The sequence below is a fragment of the Suncus etruscus genome, chromosome 2, assembly GCF_024139225.1.
Source record: "Suncus etruscus isolate mSunEtr1 chromosome 2, mSunEtr1.pri.cur, whole genome shotgun sequence".
NCBI classification, from domain to species: domain Eukaryota; kingdom Metazoa; phylum Chordata; class Mammalia; order Eulipotyphla; family Soricidae; genus Suncus; species Suncus etruscus.
Window position 1 is genome coordinate 69,349,663 of NC_064849.1, and position 13,808 is coordinate 69,363,470.

Genomic DNA, 13,808 nt, shown 5'->3' on the forward strand with positions numbered 1-13,808 from the left:
TCAGAAATTGCCCCTGGCTTGGGGGACCATATGAGACACGGGGGGGAGGGGGGGGGAATCAAACCGAGGTCCTAGGTTAGTGTGTGCAAGGCAAATGTCCTACTGCCTGTGCCACCACTTCGGCCTCCAAAAAGATTATTGAATTTTACAAGGAATAAGTCTATGTAAGGCTGGAGAGATAGCACAGTGGGTAAGGAGCTTGCTTTGCAAGTAACTAACCTAGGTTTGGTCCTGGCACTGCAAATGTGATGCATATGGTCCCCAAACCTTGCCGGAGTGATCTCTGAGCACAGAGACAGGAATATAAGCCTTGAATAAAATTGGTGTGATTCAGAAACCAGTCAATCAATAAACAAAAGAATAGCTCTTTGGTACTATAATCATTAAAGAGGAACAATAGCAAGTTTTTAATATTCATTCAGTCCATTCCAGCAATATTTACTGAATATTAATGAGAAGCACTTGTTGAACTTTGTATTACAAGTGCTGTGTTGGGAACAAAGATTACTACTGCGGGCAAAGAGATAATTATGATTTTAGCCCACATGGAACAGTCAGATAATTTTTTAAAAATGTACATTTAATATATTATCTTAGTGATAACAGGCACAAAGAAAAAGCACACAGTATCAAAAGCTGTTCATTTCATCTGGGGTGCCTGGCAAGAAAGAAGAAGCACACAGGAAAGAATTAGCACACAAGCTTAGTTAGGTGGGGTTGGAAGAAGTTGAGTGCCAAGACACTTGAATGGAAAGAAACCCAAAGAGTGCTGGAGAAGAAGGCTGTGGAAAGGGAGAGAGCTTGCTCTTAGCTTAGGCCTATAGGCAGAGAGAAGGGTTATGCTGGTTACACTGATTTATGAAAAAGCCACTGACATGTTTTAGGTGGAGACAGGCAGAAAAAACAGAACCTAGGTTTGTGTTTTTAAAAAGATTGCTATGGTGGGGCCAGAGAAATAGGGCAGTAGGGCACTTGCTTTACATGTGGTCAACTGATGTTCTATTCATGGCATCCTTTTTTGGTCTCATGAGCACCACTAAGGATCTTTCTAATAAACATCCAGGCCTGTGTCAGAGAATCTAAGGCTGGGTGTATTTTACTCTAAAACTGTTCATTGTACATACCGCCAGCTCTGTCAGTTCCTGATTTCTTTTGAGGTCGGTGAAGGTAACTTGTTTTATTTTAAAATTTTGTTTTAGTTTTCTCTTGGTTCCACTCTCAGGTATCACTCCTGGGTGTGCTTTGAAGACCATATATAATATTGGGGATCAAACCCAGGTTAGCTACACCAGAAGGCAAGGGAGCTGGCCTGCTGTACTATCTCTCCAGCCTCTTAATTTTTTTTTGTCTTTTATTATTTTTTCATACTTCCTTTTAAAAAAATTTGTATTATTTATATCTTTTTTTTTCCAGTTAATCCTAAATTGTAGTGCATCTTTTATACTTTTTCTTTTTTTTTTTAACACCACCCATCACCAGTGCAATATTCCCATCACCAATGTCCCAAGTCTCCCTCCTCCCCACCCGACCCCCGCCTGTACTCTAAACAGGTTCTCAATTTCCCTCATACATTCTCATTATTAGGACAGTTCAAAATGTAGTTATTTATCCAACTAAACTCATCACTCTTTGTGATGAGCTTCCTGAGGTGAGCTGGAACTTCCAGCTCTTTTCTCTTTTGTGTCTGAAAGTTATTATTGCAAGAATGTCTTTCATTTTTCTTAAAACCCATAAATGTGTGAGACCATTCTGCGTTTTTATATTTATATATTATTTTATTTATATATATATATTTATATTTATATATTATTTTATATTTTATATTTATATATTATTTATATCTTTCAAGATTTTTTTTCTAACTTTTTAGGGAAACTGGACAGGGCTGAGGAATATAGACCCCAGAGACAGTGAAGTGAAAGTCTTTGGAGGCCTGTTAAGGGAAGAATGTATTCATGGTCCATGTCCACCTTTACTAAGAATTCAAAAAGAACTCAAGGCATATCCTGAGGACACACATAAAAACTACCTGAATTTTAATCAAAGCCTTCCCAGAAATAGAAAATGGGGAGGTCACGTAGCAGTTTAGAAAGACCCCCTCATTCTATCTACTGCCCTAGGCTATCACTTGATAGTCATTTCAGAAACACTAGTGAAGTTCCAAAAGAATAAAAGATCTGGTTTGCCCCAGGAGAGAACTGAACTTCCTATGTTCTTAACCAAGGACTGTGATTTCTGGGCTGATAAGTTCTGATTCAGGACTTCAATGTTCTGCTCAAGATTAGAAGCAGCTTGTTCTTCAGGAAGGTAATAGTGGGGCAGCTGGAAAGGTGCCAGAGGCTATGAAGATTTGCACAAATTCTGCAGCTAGAAAACCACACTGTATTTGCCAGACTAGGCTAGGTGATTTTCTATGACTGCTCCCAACTCCTCAATCAGAAATCTACCACCTTCCCACTTCTGGACTTAGTGCCTACGATGTAGACTCCAACTACTCTACTCCCCCGGTATGTGCAAAAATAGAAATGATAGAGAATTGTCATCTAAGGAGAATAGCATCTGCATAATTTTAATGTAATGCAGTTTGTAATACAGAGGAATGGATGAATCATGAACAACTTCCTTTAGTCATTTCTGCAACTTTTAGAGATGGAGCCTGGTACTGTGAAGGTTTTCCCAAGATCATACAAATGATTATGGCCCGCACGCGCGCGCGCGCGCGCACACACACACACACACACACACACACACACGCACAGACACAAAGAGCAAAAAACTGAAGTTTTTCTTCCTTCAACTGTTTCACAGTAATTTTGGACACTTATTCTCTTCCACCCCATGAGTGTGGTCAGTGTGCCAGAGCATAGGAGTGCATTGTCTGGTACTCTGAGAATTTCAGTGTGGAAAGGGACCACACTGAGTCATATACAAGAGTAGCTCATTGAGTTGCAAGTAGTTAGTATGAAGAATTCCTGGAGGAAGTGATGCAACCCTAGGCCTATTGCACTTAGAAGTATTCCTTTTATCTAATGCTGAAGAGGTCATAGGAGCCAGCAAAGACTGCTTCAAGGGCAAGGCCTACTTCCAAAATTAGAAAGACATTCCTTGGCACTAGAGAGAAGTAAAAGAGTAAGATACTTGCCTTGCACTAGGTTGAGCTGGGTTCAATCACCAGCATCCCATACAGTTCTCTGAGCACTGTCACGAGTGATCCTTGAACACCTAGCCAGGAGTAAGACCTGAGAACCTCCAGGTATGGCAAAGGAAGGAAGGGAGGGAGGGAGAGAGGGAGGAAAGAAGGAGAGAAATAAAGAAAAAAGAAATAAGAAAAAAGATGAAAGAAAGAGAGAAAGAAAGAAAAATAAAGAAAAGAAAGAGAAAGAAAAAAGAAGAAGAAAAAGAAAGAAGAAAGAAAAAGAAAAGAAGAAAGAAAGAATAAAGAAAGAGAAAGAAAAAAGAAAGAAAGAAAGAAAGAAAGAATGAGAGAAAGAAAGAGTGAGAGAAAGAAAGAAAAAGAGAGTTCCTAACTCTACAGGGACTTTCTACATTCCATGTCTGTCTTTCAGAAAGGAATCTCAGGAGAAGGCAAATGGAGAATTTCACCAAATACTCCCAGATTAATTTGCATTATCAGTTCGATGTCAGTGTCCATGCCCACTGACATTTTTACTAATTCTTGATATCAGATTTCCTAATTTGTTATAGATGGTGGTTAGCAGACAAACTGACATTTCCATTATTTTAATCTTTATTCATTCTGAGCATGTTCATCACCCATTTGACTTCTTGCAAATAGACTATTTACAATATTGACTTTTTTTTTTTTTTTTTTGGTCCTTTAGAGTTTTCTGAGTTCTTCTGACTTTGAATAGTTCCTTGTATCTACATGTTAATCCTTATTTGGTTTTAAGCGATATTAAGTATTTCCTCCCAGGCTACTCAACATTTGAACCCAACTCCTTTAGTTGGAGAATTCTCTGAAATGTAAAGAAAGGTCTGCTTGTCTGTATTCATGATGTTTAGTTCCTGGATTCTGACCCTGCTGCTCAGGTCAAGTCAATGGAGAGAGTAGTAATGGGTCAACAAAGAATTTTATTGGCATCAAGATGACTGGTTGGAACATGCAGTCCACTTATGTCCTAGAGGCAACTATCTTTCCTTCACCATTTAAAAAAACAGTTTTGTCAGGAGCAAATACAAGAAAGTATGTTTTAGGTTGCAGGTTGGTGGGATCCAGAATGAGCAACAAATTCCCTAGCAGGCTGGCTCCAGAGGTGCAATCTGTTTTATTTGCAAATCTAAGCCAGAATTTCTGACTAAAATTAAGCCTGTCATTATTTTAGGCTTTGTGGGGAAAGACAAGAGAAAAGTATGTATCCCTGTCTTGAAGTGCTTGCTGATTTTCACCCTAAAATTCAACACCTAATTTCTTTTGTTCCAGTGGAAAGCTCAAATTTATTTTGTAAAAAAAAATTTTTGTTTGTTTTTGGGTCACACCCACCAGCGCTCAGGGATTACTCCTGGCTCTACACTCAGAAATCGCCCCTGGCAGGCACAGGAGACCATCTGGGATACCAGGATTCAAACCACCGTCCTTCTGTATGCAAGGCAAACACCTTACCTCCATGCTATCTCTCTGGCCTCTCAAATTTGTTTTGTAACAAGGGCTGCCTCCCTGTCTGTAAACTTAGCAGGATAACTATACCTCAATTAGTAGAAATTCCTGGTAGAAAATAATGAAGATGTTATTATTCCTAAATATAATTTTACTTAAACACCAGAAATATTTTTGCAGGATAGTGAACAAATAAAAAATTGTAATTGGAAATTTTCCATGATGTTGCACAACATATTTCTTAAATTAATTATAAATTATAAAAAATATCTCTATGGTTGTATTAGAATCTTTGAATAGATTTCTAGAATTCTGTCCTTCTTAGACTATTTTTCACCCCCAAAATAGTTGTTTTCTTTCAATTAGAAAGATATAAGATTACAAAGGAGGGTCCCAGAGGGATAGCACAGCTGGTAGGGTGTTTGCCTTGCATGCTGCCAACCTAGGTTTGATCCCTGGCATACCATATGGTCCCCCAGCCTGCCAGGAGGGATTTCTGAGAGCAGAGCCATGAATAACCCCTGAGTGCCGCTGGTGGAAGAAAAAAAAAAGGAGTCCATGTATCTGTCTCTCTAAAAAAGAAAGTATGGAAATGATATATATGGAATGGAGAAGAGAGAAGTGGAAAGGAGGAGCATGTGTGTGTTTCTCTCTCCACATCCTGGTCACCTGGGGAAGTTCTGGGGTTCAAGGACTGATGAGAGTCTGGATGAACCCCTCCACTGTGCAGACCTCACCTTTCCAGGCACAACTTCCACTTTTTTGTTGTTTTTTGGGGGGGAGTTACACTCTGTGGCGCTCAAGGGTTACTCCTGGCTCTGCGCTCAGAAATCACTCCTAGCAGATTCAGGGGATCATTTGGGATGCCGGAGATAGAATCCAGGTCAGCTCTGTGCAAGGTAAATGCCCTCCTCTCTGTGCTTTTGCTCTCAGCTTTTTTTGACTTCGAGCCCCTTTCAAGCCTGGTTCCTTCATGTGGCCCCCTTATCTACTGGATGGCCCTCTAGTCTCATGTTGTAAAACTCCGTTTGCTTCAAAATCACCTGTGACTCTGGATTATCCCAGAGGTCCCAGCAAAGGACTATCTGAGGTGTAATAGGACACATTCAGGAGGTGCCTTGCCTTACCTAGCCCTCCCTCTGGAGGTAATCTCTCTTCTTTTCCAATAGCACACAGACACACTTGAATACATGCTCCGCCCTTCCTGTTCTTTCCCACATTGGCCCTCTTAACACTAAACTGGCTACTTACCAAATATCAGGAACAGCAAGACACAAAGGACTTTCTCAGACCCATGATCACGAGGATATGTTACTGATGGAAGCTACAGTAAAAATAAAAGGTGAGAACAGCTAGCACAGATTCAAAAGGGCCTATCTTGAAGAGGCATCAGAACACTTATGGTTAGTATGAAATTGGGTACTGATATTTGGGTTGAGACTATTATGGGAAGGAAGGTCTTCTTCCCATAGGAGTAAAACAATCAGATGTGTACATTTGAGCGCTTTCTGTATGTTCTGTCTGGGGTTTTGGTTATGGTTTTGTTTTTTCTTTTTGGTCACACACTTGTATTGGAAATAGAGTCAATAGAGTTAAGGAATATCTTCCCAAGTCCAAAACAGAAGTGAAGAAATGGCTTTTTGTGTGTTGAGCTGTAGTAAGCATTATGACAAATGCAGGATAAAAAAGATACCTTTTGATACCTTCTATCAAGAAGTTTGTGGGCTGGTCTGATGGCAGTGGTGTATCAGAACTTATTAACATTATTATCACAAAAGTTGGTTTATAACCCTCCCACTGCTCAATTTGACTGGCTTAAAAAAAAAAGTTTGTGGAGGCCATAGGCCAAATGAACACAACTCGAGAAGAATGATTAGAAAAGAATTCAGTTTCAAACTCAGAAAGCTGAAATAGTCAGAAGGGCTTTCTTAGAAAGTTGCCAGATCAGTGTGTGATTTTAATTTGCATGAGAGAAAAATATCGAAGTATCCAAATGGAAGAAGGAATAAAGTCAGAGGAGAGTATTGAAGGGCTGTGACTACCGTTTGCTACTTCATGTCTTTTCTTGCTTCTACAGAAACTAGTGCAAAGGATGTGAAGTTACTCATATCCCTTATGGTATTTATGGTGATCATCTTTATGGCGTTTCTATTCTGGGAAAATGAGCTGAATGAAGATATAGGGATAATGACCTTACAGCACTTACACATGGATTATCCTAAGAGCAACATTCCTAAAAGGTACTGCAACAACATGATTTTACGAAGAATCATCAGGGAACCTGACCACACCTGTAAAAAGGAACATGTCTTCATCCATGAGAGTTTCCAACATCTCAATAATGTCTGCAGTTCTACCAAGATGATGATTTGTCAAAATGACACCTCGTTATTCTGTTTTCAGAGTGAGAAAAGATTTAAAGTGACAGTGTGTCATCACCTGGGTGGTACCAAATATCCTGCATGTAGGTACACCACTTTCCCCACAGAAGCCTTTATCATTATCAGCTGCAATGTCTTGGGGCCAGATGAATTTTATAAATATGTCGAATAATTTGAAACAAGTTCCCGAATCTGACAGCATCTCTTCTCCAGTCTCACAGGAACTGGAATTGGTTTTCCCTGAGGCATGCTGCTAACTATTGGCATGGAATAATAACTTAAGTAAGACTGAGAATTCATTTGTCCTTACAGTATTTACTTAGGTGCAAGCTTTCTATTCTGCTTCAGTTGAAAACAAGATCTCTTCCTGAATGAAACCATAAAAACTTGGCATATGTTTTGATCCCTTGTCTCTTTTCTTTGGGTCATTTGATGAGAATAAAAACTAATAGTATGGGGCCAGAGAAATAGCACAGCGGTGTTTGCCTTGCAAGCAGAAGATCCAGGACCTAAAGTGGTTGGTTCAAATCTCGGTGTCCCATATGGTCCCCTGTGCCTGCCAGGAGCTATTTCTGAGTAGATAGCCAGGAGTAAACCCTGAGCGCCGCTGCCGGGTGTGGCTCAAAAACAAAAACAAAAAATAAAACTAATTGTAGACTGGACTGAACTGGGAACAAGGTGAGCAAGGCAAAAATTAGGGGTACCAATAATCTAGATAATTTAAAGCTCTCCAAAAATAAATATCAAGTTGTGAGAGACAGTAAAGCAGTAAGACACTTGCTGGCATGTGACTGATTTGAGTTTGTCACCATCCCAAAATAAATAAATAAGGGGCCCGGAGAGATAGCACAGCAGCGTTTGCCTTGCAAGCAGCCGATCCAGGACCAAAGGTGGTTGGTTCGAATCCCGGTGTCCCATATGGTCCCCCGTGCCTGCCAGGAGCTATTTCTGAGCAGACAACCAGGAGTAACCCCTAAGCACCGCCGGGTGTGGCCCAAAAACCAAAAAAAGAAAAAAAAATGGAAATGTTCTGAGGATAGATTCAAGTCTTGGTTATTATACTCTAAAGGGATTTCATTTCTTGGCAAGATTTTGATTTAATTAGAAAGAAGTTGGTTGGGAGAAGTTAAGCAAAAAGAATTAATTTGGGAAGAAAAGAAAGATAAAGCCTATGGAGAAAAATAAGAAAAGGAATAGAAAGTCAGAACATAGAAACAGGCCTCTGCAAGGTCCATGATAACTACTCCAAAGTTTTTCTCATGTTAGAATGCTACCAGGGTCTGGAAAGATATGTTAGGAATCACCTGCTCCTGCTCAGAAAACTGGGGGCTCTGCTCCTTTGGTAGCACTCAAGATTCTATGGAGACAGCAGTGGTAGTGCAATTCCCATAGAAAAAGGGACTCAATTGCAAAAGAGCTACACCTCATATGTAAGTGAGCCTCACTTCCTTTTAAGGTTCCCAAGTGCCCTTTGTTCACATTGTCATGATCCTCTCTCCTTAAACCTAAGCAATTAGTAAGTGCCTGATGTTGAACAAAGTTGGAGTTAGAAACAAAACAAATATACCAAATGAATAATGCAGTAGTCAAAGCATCTCAACTGAACTGTTCAGAAAGGAAAGGCCTCTAGAGCTTGTGCAATTACCTGAATCTGCTTTATCTCTCTGTGGGTCTCTAGCTGCCTATCATTTACATGATTGACAGGCTGAAGCTCAGAATTTATGGTCCCATAACCTGGACCTTACTTGCCAATTACTATTCCCCAGTACTAACCTCCCTACCCCCGCTCCAACAAGGCCTTGTCTACACTACCTAAGAAATAAAATTGTGGAATAATGAACCTGGAAAAAAAAAAATTCAAAGATGATCTTTCTCCAGGGCCTCAACATGCAAAACAAGTGCCCTGCCACTAAGCTATATGTTGTTGTTGTTGTTTGTTTGTTTTTTTGGTTTTTGGGCCACACCTGATGGTGCTCAGGGGTTACTCCTGGCTGTCTGCTCAGAAATAGCTCCTGGCAGGCAGGGGGTGGGGGGGATGACCATATGGGACACTGGGATTCGAACCAACCACCTTAGGTCCTGGATCGGCTGCTTGCAAGGCAAACGCCGCTGTGCTATCTCTCCGGGCCCTAAGCTATATGTTTGATCTGAACATGCACCTAGACTATTCTCAAGGTACAACTATAACACATCCACTTTATTTTTAATATTCTACTAATAATAATTAGATTAGTAAGGTATTTATTTTTGGCATTATTTTCCACATCTGATTTCATACACAGAAATACTTTAAAATAAAATATAAGCAAAAAAATATACAAATTCATATACCAATAGCAAATGAATGGTATAAGAAGTGGTATATAGGGGCCGGCGAGGTGGCGCTAGCCAAGGAAGGACTGCGATTTGATCCCCCCCCCAATCCCATATGGTCCCCCCAAGCCAGGGGCAATTTCTGAGCGCTTAGCCGGGAGTAACCCCTGAGCATCAAACGAGTGTGGCCCGAAAAACCAAAAAAAAAAAAAAAGAAAAAAGAAAAAAAAAGAAGTGGTATATAGATGATACATAGATAAAAAGTTTAGGGACAGGAGAGATAATAGATAATACAGTGGGTAAGGCACTGACCTGGTTCGATCCCTGCATACCATATGGTCCCCAGGTTCTCCAGTAATGATTTCCTGAGCACAGAGCCAAGAGTAAATCCCTTGTCACCACTGAGAGGGTGATCTCAAAACAAGCTACAAAAAAGTTAAGAGAAGTTTGGGGACTAGACCAATAGTACAGTGGGGAGAGTGCTTACTTTGCACATAGCCATGCAGCTTTTATACCCAGCACCCTATATGATCTCCTGAACCCCTCCAGGAATGATCCTTGCATGCGGAGCCAGGACTAAGCCTCGAAACCCACTAGGTATGACCTTTTATATATATATATATATATATATATATATATATATATATATATATATACATATTTTTTTGGGGGGGCAACCCGGCGGTGCTCAGGGGTTACTCCTGGCTGCCTGCTCAGAAATAGCTCCTGGCAGGCACGGGGGACCATATGGGACACCGGGGTTCTAACCAACCACCTTTGGTCCTGGATCGGTTGCTTGCAAGGCAAACACCGCTGTGCTATCTCTCTGGATAAATATATTTTTTATTTAAGTAACATGATTATAGTTGGATTACAGTCACAAACAGAATACCCCCTTCACCAGTGTAATATTTCCCCCTCCCAATGTCCCCCCTCCCATCCCCTGCCTGTATTCGAGACAGGCACTCTACTACAGTTATTTGTTTTTAAGTTCAGTAATTTTATTTTTCTTAAAGGATAAGGGTTAAAGAAAAAATAGTAAAGGTGTGACAATGGCAAACGCCATTGTTTGCATAGGCCCAGAAAAATATGGGGAAAACAACAACAACAAAAAATCCTTGGCCCGATTACAAGAAGGCCTCACCCCTAAGGTTTATTGGCATAAGACCAACTCTGGGCTCCAGATATACCAGTCTGTCCAGCCCGAGTCATTCTCCGTGGTCCCGGTGAAACTTGTTCACACTTTAGCTGTTGTTGGTATCAGGTTCCTATATTTAAGGATTCTGGACTCTATGCATTTCTTTCATCAAAGTCAGGCTGATGTGGAGCATCCTCTAGTTTCAGCACACCATTAGATGCCGAACGATCTGCCCTGCAAGCAGGTTGTTGCTGAGTCGTCTGGGTGTTGAGAGCACTCTTTGGAGTAAGTCAATGCCAGAGCAGTAGTAGGTCTTCCCTGGTAGAGGTTTGCATCCTGGTAATGTTACAGACAATTGTGGTTGTTTCCATAGATGGTATCCATTGTTCAGGTGTATGTGGGCAATGCCCATTCTTCTGAGGCCTAACCCAAATCATTATGCCAATGTTCAGGGTATAAGGCCTAACTGCATTACCAAATTTGTGTTCCCATCTCTATTAGATAAGAACTTGTTTGCATATGTATTATTTTCCCATTTTAATGTGCCTATGCAAAATAGAAACAATGCCACAAGATATTGTTCATGCATCTGGGGGCCAACATTCCTCGTAACTTGGTTCAAACATGCATTCTAAACAGAGATATTCTTCTACCAGTATTGCTTATAAAACAATCAAATAACAAAACCAGTGGACAAAATTGTCACTATATGAGGATATTCAAAAAGAGTTAAAGATGTTAAGGGAATACATCTGAGATATATAAAGGAGATACACGTGTCCCTTTTATGTTTTACAAATAGTCAAGAGGGAGGGTGTTATTTCTGAGACACCACTTTGGTCTGTGATTTTGCCAAGCAAAGAGCGCAGGGAGCCATGATATTCCCGTGTTGCCTGCTAAAGCTTCCGACTCCTCGAGAGGCGTTTGCTTCCTAATTGCTGGAAGCTGGAAGTTCACCAGTGCCCTCTCCGCCCCCTGCTGGAATGGGGAAGGAGAGAGAAGGCTGTGGGGGGCAGCCGAGGCTGCATCTTCCCCTTAGTTGGCCAAAAAGCCTACCGCATAGAGCCATTTCGTCCCCGTGTTGCCTGCTGAAGCTTCTGACTGGAAGCCGGAAGTTCACCAGAGGTATGACCTTTTTTTAATTTTGTTTTGTTTTTGCTTTTGTTTTTGGACCACACCCGGTGACGCTCAGGGGTTACACCTGACTGTGCTCAGAAATTGCTCCTGACTTTGGGGACCATATGGGACACCGGGGATCAAACCGAGGTCAGTCCTGGGTCAGCAGCATACAAGGCAAGCGCCCTACCGCAGCGTTACCACTTCTGTTCTAGGTATGATCCTAATGTATTTATTATTGCTATCTTTTACTTCATATTTTTGTCCCAGAGCAAATTGCCCTTGATCTGATATGGAGATATCTCTGCTGCTACTAGGCCTAGGACCTTACAGAAACTTCATAGAGCAAAATGGAAATAATTGAAGATAAATTTTCAAAGAAATAGATGCAATATTATATGGCAAAACATGACCAAGAAAAACAGACTCTTGAGGAATTAATGAAGTTGGCTCTGTTATATAACAATACAAGTATCTGTATGTCCAAGAATATTTTGTCTTCTTCAATATTTTTAAAGGTCTTTTATTTTTTTTATTTATTTGGTTTTTGGGGGGCCACACCAGGCAGAGCTCAGGTGTTACTCCTGGCTCTGCACTCAGAAATTGCTCCTGGCACGCACTGGGGACCATATGGGATGCCGGAATTCTAACCACCATTTGTCCTGGCTTGGCGACATTCAAGGCAAATGCCCTATCACTGTACTATCTCTCTGGCACCTCTTCTTCAGTATTGACCTTCAGAAGATCACCTTATTACTCTTCTGAGGGAAACAGTTCAGAAGTTAAAAGATCCTGTAAGGAGAGGAACAACTTTGTTTCTGACTTATCGGTGAATTGTGATTCCCAAGACCCTCAGATGTAAGTACGGACAAAATCTTGGGGTAAGCTGTGCTGAGAACCCTGAACTGGGGACTAATATATGCCAGCTAATTGTGAACAAACAATTCACCCAGTTCCAGTAGCACAGGATCACACCAGTGAAGAAATATTGGCGATGCTAACAGGTCATTCTCTGATGAGGAGGCTAGTTCATGGCCTCAAATTATAAATTCCACAGGATGTTGAAGTGAGTCTGTTTAATGAAACATGCTATTCTCATTGTTTATTGCCTTTTATTATCTGCATGTGCCATTTTTGCAAGCATATGGTTTATTATGATAGGTAAGTCACTCTCTTGCACCTACCTTGGCAGTAATGAGGTGACTCCATATCTTTTTTTTTTTTTTTTTTGTTTTTTTTTGTTTTTGTTTTTGGGTCACACCCGGCAGCACTCAGGGGTTACTCCTGGCTTCATGCTCAGAAATCGCTCCTGGCTGACTTGGGGGACCATATGGGACGCCGGGATTCGAACCAATGACCTTCTGCATGAAAGGCAAATGCCTTACCCTCCATGCTATCTCTCCGGCCCCGTGACTCCATATCTTAATAGACTGCACCTTTCATCAGCTTTGATTATTACATTATGGTACACTCATACCAATTTTATTTGGCAGAATTAAAGTTTGAAAGTCTGTGACAATAAGTGTGACAGAAATCTAAGCCAGGTGCTGCAAATGATTACTTCAGTTTTATTGTTTTGTGATGTTGTGGTAGTTACTTTTTACTACCAGTTGTTTGAAATCTATCTGTATGTCTTAATCTCCTCATGGGGGCACATGGCTCACAATATTCATATCCAATATGTGCTGTTATTTTAATCAAAGTGTCCCTATATACTCCTGTTTTTTTCATTTTATATTTTCCTTCCTAAGACCACTCTCTTTTAATGTACTTATTTTAAGTAAATACATTTTATACTGAAACCAGACAAAAGTAATTAAGAGCTGAACTTGAAATTAAAAGCAGCAAGCTATTTTGGGCATAAATGGTTGACTTATTTTGTATCCTCCCTGTCCCCTACCCCCAAAGTCATAGATCAGAACAGGTAGAACTTTTATTCATAAATGTTGATTCAGATTTGCAGATAAAATGGAATGTGCTTTAGAGGCTCAGCCACACTCAGGGCCCACTAGCTGCAATTCCACTCTAGAAATATGCTTTCCTGTTTTTTTTTCCCCTTATAAATACTGCTTCTTTTTTTTTTTTTTTTTTTTTTTGTGGTTTTTGGGTCACACCCGGCAGTGCTCAGGGGCCACTCCTGGCTCCATGCTCAGAAATTGCTCCTGGCAGGCACGGGGGACCATATGGGACGCCGTGATTCGAACCGATGACCTCCTGCATGAAAGGCAAACGCCTTACCTCCATG

At 40.7% G+C, this 13,808-nt stretch overlaps 2 protein-coding genes across 2 annotated transcripts; both read left to right on the plus strand.

Annotated features, from left to right (window-relative positions):
• The first annotated feature begins 6,004 nt into the window (after positions 1-6,004).
• RNASE12 (ribonuclease A family member 12 (inactive)) lies at positions 6,005-7,255 on the plus strand. Its single transcript, XM_049768711.1, has 2 exons — positions 6,005-6,018; positions 6,693-7,255. The coding sequence occupies exon 2, from the start codon at positions 6,731-6,733 to the stop codon at positions 7,166-7,168; it is 438 nt and encodes a 145-aa protein (XP_049624668.1). The 5' UTR covers positions 6,005-6,018; positions 6,693-6,730; the 3' UTR covers positions 7,169-7,255.
• A 4,658-nt stretch (positions 7,256-11,913) lies between these two features.
• RNASE11 (ribonuclease A family member 11 (inactive)) lies at positions 11,914-12,611 on the plus strand. The gene is given in 3 exon segments (XM_049768993.1): positions 11,914-12,081; positions 12,412-12,538; positions 12,541-12,611. Coding segments are annotated over 3 exon segments (366 nt in total).
• The last annotated feature ends 1,197 nt before the right edge of the window (positions 12,612-13,808 follow it).